This window comes from Oncorhynchus clarkii, chromosome 31, assembly GCF_045791955.1.
Source record: "Oncorhynchus clarkii lewisi isolate Uvic-CL-2024 chromosome 31, UVic_Ocla_1.0, whole genome shotgun sequence".
NCBI lineage: Eukaryota > Metazoa > Chordata > Actinopteri > Salmoniformes > Salmonidae > Oncorhynchus > Oncorhynchus clarkii.
In genome coordinates, this window is record NC_092177.1 from 28,416,933 (window position 1) to 28,439,497 (window position 22,565).

The 22,565-nt window shown below is 43.7% G+C and overlaps 1 protein-coding gene across 2 annotated transcripts in view; it reads left to right on the forward strand.

Moving 5' to 3' along the window:
* LOC139391199 (dystrophin-related protein 2-like) overlaps window positions 1-22,565 on the forward strand; it is a 92,213-nt gene that overhangs the window by 11,922 nt on the left and 57,726 nt on the right. For both annotated transcript variants that reach the window (XM_071138811.1, XM_071138812.1), the window contains one exon: window positions 20,715-20,871. In XM_071138811.1, the coding sequence (XP_070994912.1) occupies window positions 20,715-20,871 (157 nt within the window). The remainder of the gene's footprint in view (window positions 1-20,714; window positions 20,872-22,565) is intronic.

Here is a 22,565-nt window from a genome sequence, read left to right on the forward strand (position 1 = left end):
GCTGAATAATCTGTTGCCTTTCAGTTTTGCCTAAATTATCATCATCATCATCATCATCATCATAATACCAAAGTTTATAGAGGTAGTCTTTGTGATGTCCTTGAAACAGTGGGCTATTGTTCTGGTGGTGTGTGTGTAACACTGCCGTGCTGTGTGCAGTGGCCTATGGAGAATGCCCTCTGGGGGTGACGTGGGTGGCAGACTGGCACGATGGGAATGTGTGTGCCCATGGAGGGAGGGACACATGGCATGGCTGGGATGGTTTCAGAGTGCAACTCGCCTGCGCTTGGATATACTGTGTGGGGGCAGGGCCAGAGACTCTGAGCCTGTCTCTGTTCTCCCTGTTCTGTCTGGTTAATGGCAGGGCTCTCTTTATTTCTCTCTCTCTCTCTCAGTAGTTCTCTCTCTTTTTCAGTTTCCCCTTTCCACCGTCGTCTGTCTTTTTATCTCCCTCTCCCTCTCCTTCTCCCATCTCTCTCCCTTTCTCCCTCCCTCCATTGTCCTTGGCACCCTTCCTCCCCTTCTCTCCTGACAGTGCCCCCTATAGTCAGTAGGTGTTAACTACAGTGGCCGTGTTGCGCCCCACATTATCTTTCACCAGCTCTTCCCTGCAGCACTTCCTGGCTGAGCCCCTACAGGCCCTGTTGAGCTACAATATTAATGATACCTGAAAAGACTCTCTGTCCAACATTACTAGGGGTCAAGGGTTAAACGAGCCCTCAGGCCAGTGGGATGGTAGAGGTGGGAATAACTCAAACATTATTGGACCATTTCAACATCAATCATCCAGTCAGATGGTGTGGCTGGAATGTCATTGTCAGTAGATATGAACATATTGTCAGTAGATATGAACATATTGTCAGTAGTTTGTTTAGTGTTAGAGTGAGATTTTGGTAGCCTCTGGGTTGTGTTTAGGTTTTCTTGTTGGTTCCCTGATGGGATGCCTCGCTTAACCATGTTTGTTGATGTTAGGGGTTTGAACAGTTGGATTTTGTGCAGCTCTCTTCTATATGAACAGTTCAGACCTTCCCCTTAAAGTCCTGTATCGGGTTCAATACCCATGTTCCCCGTTGATGACCTGCAAAGAAAATCAGCTGGCAGGTGGAATGAAAACATTCTTTCAACCTGCAGGGCAGGCTCGTGGTTCAGAAAAAATTACAGTGCATTCGGAAAGTATTCAGACCCCTTGACTTCTTCCACATTTTGTTACATTACAGCCTTATTCTAAAAAAAAAATGTTCATCCTCATCAATCTACCACATAATGACTAAACATTTAGAAATGTTTGTAAAAAATAAAGAACTGAAATCACATTTACAATATTATTCAGACCATTTACTCAGTACTTTGTTGAAACACCTTTGGCAGGAATTACAGCCTCAAGTCTTCTTGGGTTTGATGCTACAAGCTTGGCACACCTGTATTTGGAGAGTTTCTCCCATTCTTCTCTGCAGATCCTCTCAATCTCTGTCAGGTTGGATGGGGAGTGTCGCTGCAAAGCTATTTTAGGTCTCTAGAGATGTTTGATCGGGTTCAAATCCGGACTCTGCCTAGGCCATTCAAGGACATTCAGAGACTTGTCCCGAAGCCACTCCTGTATTGTCTTGGCTGTGTACTTAGGGTCATTTTAATGTTTTAAGGTGAACCTTTGCTGAGTGTTCTGAGCGTTCTGAAGCAGGTTTTCATCAAGGATCTCTCTGTACTTTGCTCCGTTCATCTTTCCCTCGATCCCGACTGGTCTCGCAGTCCCTGCCGCTGAAAAATATCCTCACAGCATGATGCCGCCACCACCATGCTTCACCGTAGGGATGGTGCCAGGTTTCCTCCAGACGTGACACTTGCCATTCATGTCAAATAGTTCAATCTTGATTTGATCAGACCAGAGAATCTTGTTTCTCATGGTCTGAGAGTCCTTAAGGTGCCTCGAGAACTGACACCTCGAGCACTGAGATGCAGTGCCAGGGTCTGAATACTTATGTAAATAAGATTTTTTTTTAATATATTTTTTTTATGAATTTGCAAACATTTCTAAAAACCTGTTTGAAATAACGTTTTTATTCCTTTCACTGATCAAGGTTACTGTTGCTGGTGCTGCTGCTGCAGCAAGCCGGGGAAGGGCAGGGGTTGGTTTGTCTGAGATGGAAGGGAGGGAGAGAGAAAGTAGCTATACTCGCGCTAGCAAGACAAACTTGTATCTGCCGTAGATTATATATCATTCCACCTGGTAGTGCCTGTCTTGACTGCATCACATCGATGTAAAGAATCTAGCCACGCTAGCCAGCTAAGTTAGCCGCTAGCTAGCCAGGTTAATTGAGTCTGTTTGCTGTGCTCCCAGTACTTGTCTACAACAACTCAATTCAGATTAAACAACAGCCTGTTGGTTGCTCATTGTTGTCTTATCCTTCTCATTAAGGTAACTTAATTCCATAATTGTTATTTCATTTTTGCATTGATCAGAAATATCCCACTTCACCTTCTAGGCTATACAGTATATGGGGCCTGTGACAGTAGTGGTGCTTTGATTGCCCAAATCTAATGTCATGGACATGGTATATACTTGTATGACGCAATGTCACATGCAGAGGTGTCATGCCCATAGGGGGCACATGGGCACGTGCCCCTCCAGATTTGTCCTGTTTAAAATATATACAGTACCAGTCAAAAGTTTGGATACACATACTCATTTAAGGGTTTTTCTTTGTTTTAAACAATTTTCTACATTGTAGAATAATAGTGAAGATATCAAAACTTTGAAATAACCCATATGGAATCATGTAGTAACCAAAATATTCTTAAAAGTAGCCACCCTTTGCCTTGATGACAGCTTTGGACACTCTTGGCATTCTATCACCTTTCATCACCTGGAAGGCTTTCCAACAGTTTTAGTTCCCACATAGCACTTGTTGGCTGCTTTCCCTTCACTCTGCGGTCCAACTCATCCCAAACCATCTCAATTGGGTTGAGGTTGGGTGATTGCGGAGAACAGGTCATCTGATGCAGCACTCAATCACTCTACTTCTTGGTCAAAAAGATCTTACACAGCGTGGAGGTGTGTTGTCTCATTGTCCTGTTGAAAAACAATTGATAATCCCACTAAGCGCAAACCAGATGGGATGGCGTATCGCTGCGGAATGCTGTGGTATCCATGCTGGTTAAGTGTGCCTTGAATTCGAAATAAATCTCTGACAGTGTCACCAGCAAAGCACCCCCACACCATCATACCTCCTCCTCCATGCTTCACGGTGGCAATCACACACGCAGTGATCATCCATTCACCTACACTGCATCTCACAAAGACATGGCGGTTCGAACATAAAATCTCAAATTTGGACTCATCAGACCAAAGGACAAATTTCCAATGTCCATTGCTCGTAATTCTTGGCCCAAGCAAGTCTCTTCTTATTATTGTTGTCCTTTAGTAGTGGTTTCTTTGCAGCAATTCAACCATGAAGGCAGTTGATGTGTCTGTTACTTGAACTTTGTGAAGCATTTATTTGGGCTGCAATTTCTGAGGCTGGTAATTCCAATGAACTTGTCCTCTGGAGCAGAGGAAACTGGGTCTTCCTTTCCTGTGGCCGTCCTCACGAGATCCAGTTTCATCATAGCGCTTGATGGTTTTTGCGACTGCACTTGAAAAAACTTTCAAAGTTCTTGAAATGTTCCGGATTGACTGACCTTCATGTCTTAAAGTAATGATAGACTGTCGTTTCTCTTTGCTTATTTGAGCTGTTCTTGCCATAATATGGACTTGGTATTTTACCAAATAGGTCTATTTTCTGTATACCACTCCTACCATGTCACAACACAACTGATTGGCTCAAACGCATTAACCTGTTTGGGATAGGGGGCAGCATTTTCACGTTCGGATGAAAAGCATGCCAAGAGTAAACTGCCTGCTACTCAGGCCCAAAACCTAATATATGCAAATTATTAGTAGATTTGGATGGAAAACACTCTGAAGTTTATAAAACTGTTTGAATGATGTCTGTGAGTATAACAGAACCTATATGGCAGGTGAAAACCTGAGAAAAATCCAACCAGGAAGTGGGAAATCTGAGGTTTGTAGTTTTTCAACTCATTGCCTTTTCAAGATACAGTGTAAATGGGGTCATGTTGCACTTCCTAAGGCTTCCACTAGATGTCAACAGTCTTTAGAACCTTGTTTCAGGCTTCTACTGTGAATGGGGAGCGAATAAGAGCTGTTTGAACCAGGGGTCTGGCAGAATGCCATGAGCTAAATCATGCGCGTGGCCATGAGAGCAAGCTGCGTTCCTTTTCATTTCTAAATACAAGGAATTGTCCGATTGGAATATTATTGAGGATTTATGATAAAAACATCCTAAAGATTGATTCTATACATCGTTTGACATGTTTCTACGAACTGTAATATAACTTTTTGGACTTTTCGTCTGAACTTTCGCCTGGACTTGCCTCTTGAATTTGGATTTGTGAACTAAACCTTCGAACAAAAAGGAGGTATTTGGACATAAATTATGGACTTTATCGAACAAAACAAACATTTATTGTTGAACTGGGATTCCTGGGAGTGCATTCTGATGAAGATCATCAAAGATAAGTGAATATTTATAATGCTATTTCTGACTTTTACTGCCTCCACAACATGGCGGGTATCTGTATGGCTTGTTTTTGTGTCTGAGCTCTGTACTCAGATTATTGCATGGTGTGCTTTTTCCGTAAAGCTTTTTTGAAATCTGACACAGCGGTTGTAGTAAGGAGAGGTATATCTGTAATTCTTTGCATGACACTTGTATCTTTTATCAAAGTTTACGATGAGCATTTCTGTAAATTGATGTGGCTCTCTGTAAATTCGCCGGATGTTTTCGAGGCACGACATTACTGAACATAACGCGCCAATGTAAACCGAGATTTTTGGATATAAATATGAACTTTATCGAACAAAACATACATGTATTGTGTAACATGAAGTCCTATGAGTGCCATCTGATGAAGATCCTCAAAGGTTAGTGATTCATTTTATCTCTACTTCTGCTTTTTGTGACTCCTCTCTTTGGCTGGAAAATGGCTGTATGTTTTTTTGTGACTAGGCTGACCTAACATGATCATATGGTGTGCTTTTGCTGTAAAGCCTTTTTGAAATCGGACACGATGGGTAGATTAACCTCTCTGGGATATGTGGGAAACTAGCGTCCCTCCAAAAGCCAGGGAAAATGCAGAGCGCCAAATTCAAATAAATTACTATAAAAATCAAACTTTCATTAAATCACACATGCAAGATAGCAAATTAAAGATACTCTTGTTGTGAATCCAACCAACATGTCAGATTTCAAAAAGGCTTTTCGGCGGAAGCAAACGATGCTATTATCTGAGGATAGCACCTCCGTAAACGAAGAGAGAAACCATATTTCAACCCTGCAAGCGCAACACAAAACGCATAAATAAAAATATAATTCCTTACCTTTGACGAGCTTCTTTTGTTGGCACTCCAATATGTCCCATAAACATCACAAGTGGTTCCCCTTTTGTTGAGCGATGGGTAACGAGCTTCGAGGGTGACTATTGATGTGTGCAGAGCGTCCCTGGTTCGCGCCCAGGGCGGGGCGAGGGGACGGACGTAAAGTCTATACTGTTACACAAGTAATCAAATACTCCATTAACGTTGCCCTAGGTGAAACTATCTCATTTGTCCACGTGCAGAGCTTATTTTCGTACCCCCACGTGAGAATACATTGCCAAGTTGACTTTCCCTGGCTAGCCTGGCTCACGTGAAAATGGCTAACGTAACCGGATAAATACAATTGAGGTTATGATGGGTGAATACACCATTATGGAAAGAGGTGCTGCGCGATTGAAATCCCCAGTTTGTAAGGATTTTGGAGTCATTGTGGACAAAAACAGGTAGATGTTAGCTATCATTTAATTATTAGGCCTACATCAATACAGGCCGTATAAAGTTTAAACCGGCGAGGCTGGTAAAAGTTTGAGTTTAGCCTCCTAAATAAATGTATTTTTGCAGCCTATATTAGATTCCGAGAATTGATTGTTTAAGTTTCAATTAAACGACTTGTTTATCTAAACAGTATTGAATGTAAAGGTGTTGTTATGTTGGCTATAGGCTTTCATTAGGTAAGAACGCTAATTAGAAGGCACTTTTTTTCAAAGCGATTTGATTCTCCATGTGCCGCTTTGCGTTGTGAAAAAAAAAATATTGTTCTCAATTAATGACGTGGTTTCCTTTTATCCAAATGTTGAATAGACATGCAGACCAATTCAGTCATTCAGGGAAGGGGAACAATAGCCTACTACTCTGAAGTCATAAAAACAAACAATAAATGCATGTTATTTGGCGGGTAATGGATCGACTCTCTGAACAATTCTACGCGGGTGAGTTGGGTTGCGGAGAAAAATCTGTCTTAATGTCAGGTATCGGGTGTGGCTTGGAATTGATGTGGCTGGCACGGGGCGAGTGCAGCTCTGGTAAACAAGCGTGTGTAACTGTAGATAATTCCTGTTAGCACTGGGGAAAGTGTCAGTTGCGTCACACGGGTGGAGGAGGAGACAGAAGATGAAGATGTGGTAAAGGAGGGGACACAGCTGCAACATCTTTTGGGAACGACACCACAGTCTCGTAGCGGGGTGACGCTTTGTTTTTGCCAGGGCTGGCAGGCAAACTAACTTTCAGACACACTAATGATGGAACACACGACAGGGAATTAGAGAGCCATGAATTATTTAATAGAATAGCATGCTGCTTGCTGTTCGCCGTGTTGAGCTAGGTATTAAACTGCACAAAGCTGTGGAGGAGCCCTGAACTGTGCTTCTCCGTCAGCTGGTGCAGAACAAATCACACACTCTGGTGAGATTAGAAACAATGTGGAGGCAGTTAGGTTTTGGACTACCGCAGTGTCTCTTTGAATTGCCAGTAAGAGATGTGCACGTACCAGGAAGCAGGGGTTTATAAAAAGCTCCCCAGTCCCTCAGGGGAGAAGACATACAGAATTGGAACACTCCAACAATGAGATATGGCAGATCTGAGGCGTCCCTTATGTGTTGCCCTTCTCTTCCTCTCTTACAGGAAAGCCCACTGATGGACACACGCGCACACACACACACACACACACACACACACACACACACACACACACACACACACACACACACACAAACAGGCAAGAAAACATGCACGCACGTGAAACAAAGTTCAGAACGTACCGTAAGCTCACTTCACAGCTAGCTTGAAATGTCACGGACGGAGCAATCCAATTAGTACATTTTGGGTGGCTCCACCTGTTGGAACGTTGTCAAGGAGGGCGGTCACATGTGCTAGTGAAGCAGAGGTCTTGGGTTTGAACCTAGGTGTGAGCTGAATCAGGAGGAAGTGGGACTCGCTAAGCAAGCACTGTGGCGTCTGTAACACATGCAAACACCCTCATCACCACACAGACAACCACAACCTCAAACCCTACACCCCTACCCAAGCACTCTGTCCTGCCATCTCTGGTGTCTTGACCCTCCTGTGGGAGGGCAGCTCCCACTCAGCCCAGTCCAAGCTCTTCTCTGTCCTTACACCCCAATGGTGGAACCAGCTTCCCCCTTAAGCAAGGACAGCAGAGTCCCTGCTCATCTTCTGAAAACATCTGACACCTTACCTCTTAAAATTGTATTTTAAATAACCCCCCAGCACCCCCCCCTCATGCCTAACCCCATCCCCCTCACCTTTAGTGAACTAACACTCACACTTGATTCTGTTTCCCCTACTAACTCTGGCTTTGCTGATAGCTAATTAATTGAGGAAAAATGTACTTACATGACTGTGGTTGTCTCACCTAGCTACCTTAAGATGAATGCACTGACTCGGGATACGATGAATACGAGCCACTGCTAAATTACTAAAATGTAAATAAAGTGTGTGTACAGTGTGTGTGTGTGCAGTGTATGTGTGTGTGTGCAGTGTGTGTGTGTGTGTGTGTGCAGTGTTTGTGTGTACTCAATAAGTGTGTGATTCACACAGAGAGCCAGTGAATGTTGGTTACTGAGTGAGGTAAGTCACTGAAGCACTATGGGGGAGAGTTAGCCTGTCATTATATCCTAAGACTTTGGACTTTGGGCTCTCCCTCCCTATAGTCCCCAGCCCCCTCCTCATAGCCCCAGCCCCCTTCCCTATAGTCCCCACCCCCCTCCCTATAGTCCCCACCCCCCTCCCTATAGTCTCTAGTCCCGTTTAAGGGTGGCAGGTAGCCTCGAGGTTAGAGCGTTGGGCCAGTAACCGAGAGGTTGCTGGATTGAATCCCCGAGCTGACAAGTTAAAATCTGTCATTCTGCCCCTGAACATGGCAGTTAACCCACTGTTCCCTGGTAGGCTGTCATTGTAAATAAGAATTTATTCTTAACTGACTTGCCTATTTAATAAAGGTTAAATATAAATATATTTTTAAAATAGTAATTCCAACTCTGTCTCTTTTTTTAACAGTTAGTTTAGTTAATAGCCTCCAAGTGCCATCACACTTACAGCATGACATATCTGCAATGGTAAGGATGGAGGGAGGGTGGGAGTGTAGGAGGAAGACTCAAGCCTCAAAGAAAATGCTTCTGAGACACCCCGCAGGCACGCTCTTTCTTTCTCTACCTCCCTCACTCTCCCTCCCTCCCTCTCGCCCTCCTTCCTAAACAAAAACCGCTCCACTCATATCTTGTGCATTAATGAATCACTGAACCAGGAAGCAAACTCTTCAGGATAATCCCCCAACCTGATTAAGGAGTTAGAATTCTATATGCCGCTTTATTTCCTTTGGAGGTGATAATGAAGAAATGTTACATTTAGTGTCTGCCTCTGTAGCCCATGTTGCATAAGCAAGCCCCTTTCTTTGCTCTCTTTTTGTGATCATTTGTTGTTTTTGCTCCTGATGAGTTGGCCTGGGTTTTATTATCTAGTGTGGAGGAAACAAGCCTGTCAATCTACCTCATGGCAAGTAACTACACAAGCCTGTCTGTCTACCTCATGGCCAAGTTGCTACACGCGCCTGTCTGTCTACCTCATGGCCAAGTAGCTACACGCGCCTATCTATCTACTTCATGGCAAGTAACTACACAAGCCTGTCTGTCTACCTCATGGCCAAGTAGCTACACAAGCCTATCTGTCTACCTCATGGTCAAGTAGCTACACAAGCCTATCTGTCTACCTCATGGTCAAGTAGCTACACAAGCCTATCTGTCTACCTCATGGCCAAGTAGCTACACAAGCCTATCTGTCTACCTCATGGCCAAGTAGCTACACAAGCCTGTCTACCTCATGGTCAAGTAGCTACACAAGCCTGTCTGTCTACCTCATGGTCAAGTAGCTACACAAGCCTATCTGTCTACCTCATGGTCAAGTAGCTACACAAGCCTATCTGTCTACCTCATGGCCAAGTAGCTACACAAGCCTGTCTACCTCATGGCCAAGTAGCTACACAAGCCTGTCTGTCTACCTCATGGTCAAGTAGCTACACAAGCCTATCTGTCTACCTCATGGCCAAGTAGCTACATGCACCTGTCTGTCTACCTCATGGTCAAGTAGCTACACAAGCCTGTCTGTCTACCTCATGGCCAAGTAGCTACATGCACCTGTCTGTCTACCTCATGGCCAAGTAGCTACACATCCCATTCAGCCATTTTTATTGATTCCCTTCAATCCTGTCAAATGCTCACACACACACACTCTTGTGCAATGTATGACTGTGACAGCCCCTGACTGCTGTCACTGTGGCCACACCCATGAGTGTATCGGGGACTGACAGCTTCAGGAGGGGTTCACTGCTCTCCCCCTCTCTCCCTCCTTGGCATCTGGCATCTCAATGCAGCAGAAAGTACTCATAAAAAGCCTTTCAATTAATCCTGGTGTGCTCACCGAGGATGAAATACCTCCAGGACTTCTCTCCTTCTCTCCTCGCAGCCCAGCCCAGCCTAACCCAGCCCAGCCTAGCCCAGTCCAGCCAAACCCAGCCCAGCCTAGCCCAGTCCAGCCTAGCCCAGTCCTGCCTAACCCAGTCTAGCCCAGTCGAGCCCAGCCTAGCCCAGTCTAGCCCAGTCGAGTCCAGCGCAGCCCAGCCTAATCCAGCCCAGTTTAGCTCAGCCTAGTCAAGTCCAGCCTAGTCCATCCTACCCAAGTCAAGTCCAGCCTAGTCCAGCCCAGCCCAGCCTAACCTAGCCCAGCTTAGCCCAGCCTAGTCGAGTCCAGCCTAGTCCAGCCCAGCCTAGCCCAGCCTAACCGAGCCCAGCTTAGCCCAGTCTAGTCAAGTCCAGCCTAATCAAGTCCAACCTAGCCCAGCCCAGTTTAGCTCAGCCTAGTGAAGTCCAGCCTAGCCCAATCTAGCCCATTCTAGCCTAGCCCAGTCCAATCCAGTCTTGGTCTGGTCTGGAGCTGAAGCAGGCAGCTCCCGGTGTGTAGCAATGATTCTAATACAGCAGCACAGCACTCAATGTGTTTCACCTTCACTGTGAAATGGAAGTTGGTGATGTGATGGTTGTCTGTGAGAGGAGAGGCCGTGCCCTGAGGCTTGATTTGTGGGTGTTTGAAGCCACCCAGTAAAGCTTCCCTGGGTGCTTCCTGATGATGGACAACCTTACTAAAGGTATTAGACGACCGGCTCTCTTTGATCCCAATCAGCCCGGCTTCCCATCCATGCTGAGTGCTGTGTGTCTGCAGGTACTCAAACTGTGTGGTGAGTATAAGTGTGTGTGTGTGAAGAGATACTCAGCATGTGTGTGTGTGAGGAGATACTCAGTGTGTGTGTGTGTGTGTGTGTGTGTGTGTGTGTGTGTGTGTGTGTGTGTGTGTGTGTGTGTGTGTGTGTGTGTGTGTGTGTGTGTGTGTGTGTGTATGAGGAGACACTCTGTGTGTGTGCGCATTTGTTTGTGTAAAGACCCACTCAGCATGTGTTTCTCAGTGTGACAGTATAGAGACAGCTCTCTGGGCAGAGGTTGAGAGAGCTGTGAAGCTGTTCACCACTCATCACACACACACACACACACACACACACACACACACATACACACACACACATACATACATACATACATACATACCGTAGTTCATATAAGGAAATCAGTAAATTTAAATAAATAAATTAGGCCCTAATCTATGGATTTCACATGACTGGGCCTGGAAGGGAACCCATTGGGGACCCACGCCCAGCCAATTAGAATTAGTTTTTCCCCACTAACCGGTTCCCCCACACATTGACTCTGTATCAGTATCCCCCTGTATATAGTCTCACTATTGTGTTTTACTGCTGCTCTTTAATTACTTGTTACTTTTATCTCTTATTCTTATCTGTATGTTTTGAAACTGCGTAGTTAGTTAGGGACTCGTAAGTAAACATTTCACTGTAAGGTGAACACCTGTTGTATTCGGCTCATGTGACTAATAAAATTGGATATGTTTTTATTTGAAATACGCCTCAGTTTCATCAGCTGTCCGGGTGGCTGGTCTCAGACGATCCCGCAGGTGAAGAAGTCGGATATGGAGGTCCTGGGCTGGTGTGGTTACACGTGGTCTGCAGTTGAGGCCAGTTGGACGTACTGCCAAATTCTCCAAAACCACGTTGGTTATGGTTTAGAAATGAACATTCAGTTCTCTGGCAACAGCTCTGGTGGACATTCCTGCAGTCAGCATGCCAATTGCACACGCCCTCAAAACTTGAAACATCTGGCGTTGTGTTGTCTGACAAAACTGCACATTTTAGAATGTACTTCATTTCCCCCAGCACAAGGTGCACCTGTGTAACGATCATGCTGTTTAATCAGCTTCTTGATATGCCACACCTGTCAGGTGGCTGTATTATCTTGGCATTGGTGAAATGCTCACTAACAGGGATGTAAACAAATTTGTGCACACAATTTGAGGGAAAGAAGCGTATGGAACATTTCTTGAATCTTTTATTTCAGCTCATGAAACATGGGACCAACACTGTGCATGTTGCGCTGATATTTGTGTTCAGTATTCAGTAGAACCCTTTTGTGGGGTTCTTTGATCAGAACCCTAGGCGATCTTCTTCACTGGACCAAATTGGTTCCGTATAGAACTCTGTATAGTACCATGTATGATTTATGGCTAGGCTACTACTAGTTCAATAGTACTAGCTAAGAAGATAATAATAATGCCATGAAATGATGCACAAAAAAATACCAGCATAGTTTTTAGATTGAATTGTCCTTACAGTCAAACTCAAACACTAACAGTTTAGGTACAGTAATGCAAATATAGTTTGGAAATATGCACTGTTGGTCAGGGAGGCTCTTTATTTGAATAATGGCCTACCTCAGTTTTGGTAGCAACCTTCAGAGGGTTTCTGCTTTATTCATGGTACAGCTACAGTATGGGGTATCGCCTGGCTGGTTCCTGAGAAGAACATGAGGAGCCAAAACATGAGTCTATTGTATATCTGCAAAAATGAAGACAAAATAATATGCATACATATCATTATTATCATGCTGAGGACCAACTTACAGTTGTCGTCAGCAGCAGCCAAAAGAGGAATCTGCCTCTGAATCCACACTGTAATACTGAAATAAAAGCAACAATGAGCTAATTGCCAATGTCAGGCTGGGTATGTAGTTCTATTTGGCATATTCAATAATTAAAATGGAAGTTTATTTGTAAGATGAGTTAGCCAGCTTGTAAAGTGGCTAATTAGAGGTGGCTTTCTCCTCAGCTAGCTACCAAACAAACGGTGGCCTATAAAGTTCGAACTCTAAAAGAGCCTTATTTACAGTGGGGCAAAAAAGTATTTAGTCAGCCACCAATTGTGCAAGTTATCCCACTTAAAAAGATGAGAGAGGCCTGTAATTTTCATCATAGGTACACTTCAACTATGACAGACAAAATGAGAAACAAAATCCAGAAAATCACATTGTAGGATTTGTAATAAATTTATTTGCAAATTATGGTGGAAAATAAGTATTTGGTCAATAACAAAAGTTTATCTCAATACTTTGTTATATACCCTTTGCTGGCAATGACAGATGTCCATTGTTTTCTGTAAGTCTTCACAAGGTTTTCACACACTATTTTGCTCACCTTGTGATCATTTTGACCCCACACGGTGAGATCTTGCGTGGAGCCCCAGATCGAGGGAGATTATCAGTGGTCTTGTATGTCTTCCATTTCCTAATAATTGCTCCCACAGTTGACCAAGCTGCTTACCTATTGCTTACCTATTGCAGATTCAGTCTTCCCAGCCTGGTGCAGGTCTACAATTTTGTTTCTGGTGTCCTTTGACAGCTCTTTGGTCTTGGCCATAGTGGAGTTTGGAGTGTGACTGTTTGAGGTTGTGGGCAGGTGTCTTTTATACTGATAACAAGTTCAAACAGGTGCCATTAATACAGGTAACGAGTGGAGGACAGAGGAGCCTCTTAAATAAGAAGTTACAGGTCTGTGAGAGCCAGAAATCTTGCTTGTTTGTAGGTGACCAAATACTTATTTTCAACCATAATTTGCAAATTAATTAATTAAAAATCCTACAATGTGATTTTTCTGTATTTTTTTTCTTCTCCTTATGTCTGTCATAGTTGAAGTGTACCTATGATGAAAATTACAGGCCTCTCATCTTTTTAAGTGGGAGAACTTGCACAATTAGTGGCCGACTAAATACTTTTTTGCCCCACTGTATCTAGCTTATAGTTTATCATATGATTATGGCTTCATATGTTTGAATTAAAAAAGCGACTTTGCTAACCCTAAAACATTTGCTTATTTCTAGGCACTCTTTCCAACTGTCTTGAGTTGTTATAATGGATAAAAATTGCAGTTGTTTTTGAGTGATAGAATTCTGAAAAAGGTTCTTACATTTTGACCGAAGAACCAAAAGGTTGCATATACTGTACATCCCCAATTAACCCTTTTTTCTAAAAGTGTAGAGGCGTACACAAACTGATACAGATCCTCTCTAGTATCTATTTTTCTTTTACACACACACACACACACACACACACACACACACACACACACACACGCACGCGTACATGCATGTGTTATCCCACAAAATAACAAACTTCCTTCCTTGAGGGCTTTTAAGAGACACTTCAACTCTCTTCTTTGTCAACTAACCCGTGTCTAGGAGATGTCACATGAAATGACAAGCCAGGTTGTGTTCTTTGACAAGTGCCTTTGTCTCTGCAGGAAACAACTAATCCAATGTTAGACTGCTGTCTATAGATCTCCTTTTATTTGTGTCTGTGTGTTTTGCACACCTGTTGACCTGGTCAACATATTACCAGTAACAGTAAGAGTAGCTCTCTGGTACTGCTCACTACTACATCACCATGACTAGCTCCATAGTGTTCACTACCACATCACCATGACTAGCTCCACAGTGTTCACCACCACATCACCATGACTAGCTCCATAGTGTTCACTACCACATCACCATGACTAGCTCCATAGTGTTCACTACAACATCACCATGACTAGCTCCATAGTGTTCACTACCACATCACCATGACTAGCTCCATAGTGTTCACTACCACATCACCATGACTAGCTCCATAGTGTTCACTACCACATCACCATGACTATGTCCATAGTGTTCACTACCACATCACCATGACTAGCTCCATAGTGTTCACTACCACATCACCATGACTAGCTCCATAGTGTTCACTACCACATCACCATGACTAGCTCCATAGTGTTCACTACCACATCACCATGACTAGCTCCATAGTGTTCACTACCACATCACCATGACTAGCTCCATAGTGTTCACTACCACATCACCATGACTAGCTCCATAGTGTTCACTACTACATAACCATGACTAGATCCATAGTGTTCACTACCACATCACCGTGACTAGCTCCATAGTGTTCACTACCACTACCACATCACCATGACTAGCTCCATAGTGTTCACTACCACTACTACATCACCATGACTAGCTCCATAGTGTTCCCTACTACATCATCATGACTAGCTCCATAGTGTTCACTACTACATCACCATGACTAGCTCCATAGTGTTCACTACCACATCACCGTGACTAGCTCCATAGTGTTCACTACCACTACCACATCACCATGACTAGCTCCATAGTGTTCACTACTACATCACCATGACTAGCTCCATAGTGTTCACTACCACATCACCATGACTAGATCCATAGTGTTCACTACCACATCACCATGACTAGATCCATAGTGTTCACTACCACATCACCATGACTAGCTCCATAGTGTTCACTACAACATCACCATGACTAGCTCCATAGTGTTCACTACTACATCACCATGACTAGCTCCATAGTGTTCACTACTACATCACCATGACTAGATCCATAGTGTTCACTACTACATCACCATGACTAGCTCCATAGTGTTCACTACCACATCACCGTGACTAGCTCCATAGTGTTCACTACCACTACCACATCACCATGACTAGCTCCATAGTGTTCACTACCACTACTACATCACCATGACTAGCTCCATAGTGTTCCCTACTACATCATCATGACTAGCTCCATAGTGTTCACTACTACATCACCATGACTAGCTCCATAGTGTTCACTACCACATCACCGTGACTAGCTCCATAGTGTTCACTACCACTACCACATCACCATGACTAGCTCCATAGTGTTCACTACTACATCACCATGACTAGCTCCATAGTGTTCACTACCACATCACCATGACTAGATCCATAGTGTTCACTACCACATCACCATGACTAGATCCATAGTGTTCACTACCACATCACCATGACTAGCTCCATAGTGTTCACTACAACATCACCATGACTAGCTCCATAGTGTTCACTACTACATCACCATGACTAGCTCCATAGTGTTCACTACTACATCACCATGACTAGATCCATAGTGTTCACTACTACATCACCATGACTAGCTCCATAGTGTTCACTACCACATCACCGTGACTAGCTCCATAGTGTTCACTACCACTACCACATCACCATGACTAGCTCCATAGTGTTCACTACCACTACTACATCACCATGACTAGCTCCATAGTGTTCACTACTACATCATCATGACTAGCTCCATAGTGTTCACTACTACATCACCATGACTAGCTCCATAGTGTTCACTACCACATCACCGTGACTAGCTCCATAGTGTTCACTACCACTACCACATCACCATGACTAGCTCCATAGTGTTCACTACTACATCACCATGACTAGCTCCATAGTGTTCACTACCACATCACCATGACTAGATCCATAGTGTTCACTACCACATCACCATGACTAGATCCATAGTGTTCACTACCACATCACCATGACTAGCTCCATAGTGTTCACTACCACATCACCGTGACTAGCTCCATAGTGTTCACTACCACTGTTCACTACTACATCACCATGACTAGCTCCATAGTGTTCACTACCACATCACCATGACTAGCTCCATAGTGTTCACTACCACATCACCATGACTATGTCCATAGTGTTCACTACCACATCACCATGACTAGATCCATAGTGTTCACTACCACATCACCATGACTAGCTCCATAGTGTTCACTACAACATCACCATGACTAGCTCCATAGTGTTCACTACTACATCACCATGGCTAGCTCCATAGTGTTCACTACTACATCACCATGACTAGATCCATAGTGTTCACTACTACATCACCATGACTAGCTCCATAGTGTTCACTACCACATCACCGTGACTAGCTCCATAGTGTTCACTACCACTACCACATCACCATGACTAGCTCCATAGTGTTCACTACCACTACTACATCACCATGACTAGCTCCATAGTGTTCCCTACTACATCATCATGACTAGCTCCATAGTGTTCACTACTACATCACCATGACTAGCTCCATAGTGTTCACTACCACATCACCGTGACTAGCTCCATAGTGTTCACTACCACTACCACATCACCATGACTAGCTCCATAGTGTTCACTACTACATCACCATGACTAGCTCCATAGTGTTCACTACCACATCACCATGACTAGATCCATAGTGTTCACTACCACATCACCATGACTAGATCCATAGTGTTCACTACCACATCACCATGACTAGCTCCATAGTGTTCACTACAACATCACCATGACTAGCTCCATAGTGTTCACTACTACATCACCATGACTAGCTCCATAGTGTTCACTACTACATCACCATGACTAGATCCATAGTGTTCACTACTACATCACCATGACTAGCTCCATAGTGTTCACTACCACATCACCGTGACTAGCTCCATAGTGTTCACTACCACTACCACATCACCATGACTAGCTCCATAGTGTTCACTACCACTACTACATCACCATGACTAGCTCCATAGTGTTCACTACTACATCATCATGACTAGCTCCATAGTGTTCACTACTACATCACCATGACTAGCTCCATAGTGTTCACTACCACATCACCGTGACTAGCTCCATAGTGTTCACTACCACTACCACATCACCATGACTAGCTCCATAGTGTTCACTACTACATCACCATGACTAGCTCCATAGTGTTCACTACCACATCACCATGACTAGATCCATAGTGTTCACTACCACATCACCATGACTAGATCCATAGTGTTCACTACCACATCACCATGACTAGCTCCATAGTGTTCACTACCACATCACCGTGACTAGCTCCATAGTGTTCACTACCACTGTTCACTACTACATCACCATGACTAGCTCCATAGTGTTCACTACCACATCACCGTGACTAGCTCCATAGTGTTCACTACCACATCACCGTGACTAGCTCCATAGTGTTCACTACCACATCACCGTGACTAGATCCATAGTGTTCACTACCACATCACCGTGACTAGATCCATAGTGTTCACTACCACATCACCATGACTAGATCCATAGTGTTCACTACCACATCACCGTGACTAGATCCATAGTGTTCACTACCACATCACCATGACTAGCTCCATAGTGTTCACTACCACTACAACATCACCATGACTAGCTCCATAGTGTTCACTACCACATCACCATGACTAGCTCCATAGTGTTCACTACCACATCACCGTGACTAGCTCCATAGTGTTCACTACCACATCACCGTGACTAGCTCCATAGTGTTCACTACCACATCACCGTGACTAGCTCCATAGTGTTCACTACTACATAACCATGACTAGATCCATAGTGTTCACTACTACATCACCAGGATTAGCTCCATAGTGCTCACTCACATATATTTAAAATGTTCAACTAAATAAGAAATAATTGTCATTGAGAATTTGTTCTTAACTGACTTGCCTAGTTAAATAAATAAAAAAAATTAAAAAGCAAGGGAAGTCAGTTGAGAACAAATTTTTATTTACAATGACGGTCTAGGAACAGTGGGTTAACTGCCTTGTTCAGGGGTAGAACGACAGATTTTTACATTGTCAGCTCGGGGATTCAATTTGGGCAACCTTTTGGTTACTGGCCCAACGCTCTAACCACTTGGCTACCTGCCGCCCCAAAACGTATCAGCAGCTTTGAGGCAGTCAAAGCTGTAGCAGGTGGGACACATTCTCTCTCTCTCTCAATTCAATTTAATCTCACATGGCTTTATTGGCATATGAAACTTTATTCTTACTTTGCCAAAGCAAGTGAAATAAATGCTAAACAAAAGTGAAATAAACAATAAAAAATGTACAGTAAAAATTACACTCACAAAAGACTAAAGACATTTCAAATGTAAATGTCTGTCTATATACAGTGTTGTAACGATGTGAAAATAGTTCAAGTACAGAAGGGCAGGCCCAGCAGTTGTCTTATATACGGCTATAAAATGAGAAGTTATATTTGCATGATTTAGCATAATTAATTAATCCTTACCATTTTGTTTCATTCATGTGACAGACCAATACCTCACTTCTTCTCTCTAAGCTGAGACCTTGAAACTGAGATATCTTTTGTTCTGAAAACAAGGTCTGGGCGTACTGCTAAATAGCAGCTACGGAGGGTTTGTTAAATCAGTCACTTGCATGAATAAATTGGTTATTAGAACAGCACATAAATATAACAAAGAAATTAGCAATAAGAAAAGCACAAACATTAAAATTCCCATTACAAGTTCATAAATCCTGCTGCTGTTATTGCACACTGTGGAATTTCACCCAATAGATATGAGAATTTTGATAATTAGCGGGTATCTGCCTAATTCTGCTCTGCATTAATTATTTGGTGTTTTACGTTGTGCAACGAGGATATTTTAGCAGAATTCTGCATGCAGAGTCTCAATTTAATGTTTCTCCCATTTTGTGAATTTTCTCACAACCACGAAGGGCAATGGGTTCTATATTTTTAGCCAGATTCTAATTGGTTGGTCGAATTTTATTTGAAATGTTATGTTCCTTTTGATGGCATAGAAGTCCCTTCTTGCCTTGTCTCTCAGATTGTTCACAACTTTGTGGAAGTTACTTGTGGCGCTGATGTTTAGGCCGAGGTATCTATAGTTTTTTGTGTAATCTAGGGCAATGGTGTCTAGATGTAATCTGTATTTGTCCTGGCAACTGGACCTTTTTTGGAACACCATTATTATTGTCTTACTGAGATTTACTCTCAGGGCCTGTCATTGAAATATATTCCAGGTGACTACCTCATGAAGCTGGTTGAGAGAATGCCAAGATTGTGCAACGCTGTCATCAAGGCAAAGGGTGGCTCCTTTGAAGAATCTCAAATATATTTTGAGAGGTTGCCATTTATTTTGGGTACTTCATGATTCCATGTGTTATTTCATAGTTGTGATGTCTTCAATATTATTCTACAATGTAGAACGTTTGTAAAAAAATAAAGAAAAACCCTTGAATGAGTAGGTGTGTTCAAACTCTTGACTGGTACTGTATATGTTTTTGCTGTTTTGTTCTTTGGTCCAAAAAGGTTGGAGAAGTGGTTTATCCTTACATCTCCGTTTTGGATAGATAACTCTTTGTGTGATTGATTGTTTAGTGTGTTCCAATTTTCCCAGAAGTGGTTCGATTCTATGGATTCTTCAATTACATTGAGCTGATTTCTGACGTGCTGTTCCTTCTTTTTCCATAGTGTTTTTCTGTTTTGTTTTAGTGATTCACCATAGTGGGCTCTGGTTTTCTGGGTCTCTATGTTTTTGGTTGGAAAGGTTTCTAAATGTCTTTCTTGGGTTTTTGCATTCTTCACAGGTCTGAACTGAGGGGGCCTATATGCGGTGTGGTCATGGTTGGTTTGGGGGGTATTGATTGGTTGGGGTGCGTGTGTGGATGTGGCTGGTGGTCAGGATATAGGTCCTCAAGGCATGGGTGGGAGGAGGGGGGGGGGTCTGGGAGAATGTCTTGCTGGTCTGGGCAGGGTGTCTGTTGATCTGTTGCTCCTGTGTATGGTGTTGGGGCTGTGGTTGGGGGCGATGTCCTTTAGGGTCCTGGCTAAGGTGGGCACTGCTGCTTCTCTCTCTCCTCTCTCTCTCTCTCTCTCTCTCTCTCTGTCCCTCTATCTCTCTCTCTCCTTGCTCCCCTCTCTCCCCTTTTCTGTCACCCCTCACTCTCTCTCTGTCTCTGCCCCTCCCCCCTCATATGTTTCTTCACCATCTCATACATTTCGTTTTTTGTATTGAATTTAAAGTTGCATTTGTTGCAGCTCTTTTCATAGGGGGGATTGTGGGATGGCAGTTTACCAATGTCATCCAATTGGTAGATGTGTTGGGTATCATGAGCAACCATTGGCTGACTGTCGTTTCGCTCTGTCTGTTTGTCTGTCTGCCTGTCTGCAGGGTGCGGCTAGAGGCGTTCTCCGACAACAGTGGGAAGCTGCAGCTCTCCCTGCAGGAGATCATAGACTGGCTGACGGCCAAGGACGAGGAGCTGTCGGAACAGCTGCCCATAGGGGGCGATGTGGGGGCCGTCCAACACCAAAGGGAGTTCCACCAGGTACTGTGTTGGGCCCCTTTAAACAACGACATCACACAAACATGCCAAACTAGTATATAATCAGGATGTTCTTGTAAGGCAGAGCTCTCCAACTTTGTTCCTCAACACTTGTGTAGGTTTCCAAGAAGAGGGTTGGAGAATTCTGTTGTAAGGCGAACCAACATTATTTTATTCCCAGTTTCTTTTGTGGCACTAAGGACCATGTGGCACTAACTCATTCAGTTCTATAGGACTGATTGAGTGGGCTATCGGCAGATACACAGTAATCAGAGTGTGCTATAGTTAGAAATTTCTTGAGTGGAACCCATCGTTCATGCCGAGCTGCAAGAATGTGTGTTAGAATTACCATCCAGTTGAGTTGTATTGATCAAACGAATGCAAAGGCACCTAACCCTAACCCTTCAGTTTCTCCCTAGAAACTCCTTAGTTACCTGTTTGAAATGAATAGGACCACTAGACTATGTTTCAGTGCTGTGACACTACCCTTAGTTTAATCTATTAGTCTGGATAGCCATTAACATTAAGGACAGAGGGTAAGTAGTTAGATAGGAGTACATACCTCATCCCTCCATCCCTCCACCCCTCCGTCCCTCCCTCCATCCCTCAATCCCTTCTCAGCGATTTACCTACTTTCATTTAGCAACCCCTTTCATTTGAGGCTCTCTTAATTTGGCCATGTATCAAAATAACGACTCTATTTCAGCATTTAAGACTCTGGCTGTTATCTTCAGGAGAGATCTGAGGCAACAAGATGTCTGTGGTGTGTGTTAAAGCCACCCAGTGGTGAAGCTGTAAAGATACCCTGAACTGCCGTTAAGTAAGAAGAGTGCCTCAGCTGAAACCCTTTTAATTGACTGACATGTTAAAAAGCCCTTGCTACTATGTGAGAGGGGAATAAAACTGGCTGAAAGCTGAGAGTAGTGGAGCCAAGCAGATGAAGGGTGCAGAATATAAGATGGGGAGAAATAGTCTCTCACATTCAGGGGCTTGTTCTGTACTCCTCCTCATTCTGTGGCAGAACATTGAGAAAATCCTTCCTAGCAATGGTTCCTGGGTTGTTTATCCATTTCCCAGGAAAAACACTTCCATTCGGTGTGAGATCTCCCCCGAACACAAACAGGCAGGCAGGAAGGCAGATACACACACACACACACACACACACACACACACACACACACACACACACACACACACACACACACACACACACACACACACACACACACACACACAGAGAGAGAGACAGATACACACCATAATTGGTCATGTACTACAGCAGAATGCTCTTTCCACCTTTGTTCCAATTTTCTGTGCTGTCAGTTTTTGCAGTGAGTCTCTGAGGGGGGAGAGTCGTATTGACAGTGATAGTGGTCCTCCCCCTCTCCTCCCCCTCCACCCCGACCGACTGGCACTGTGAAATCCGCTTCCCAATTAACAGTACACAAACCATCCAGTTACACACCATCTCTTTCTCGCTATCTCTCTCTCTCAAGCGGACTGTTGCTCTATCTCGATCTCTGTCTCCCTCTCTAATGTTCTGTTTGCCATCCTGCTGATTATGTTACTCAATATGAACCAGTACGAATCAGTAAGAACCAGTATGATCTACTATGAAAAAACTGTGTCAAAAACTATGTCTCCCTCCTCTCCTCTCCACCCCCTTCTTTCCTACTCTGTTTCCTTCCCCCTCCTCT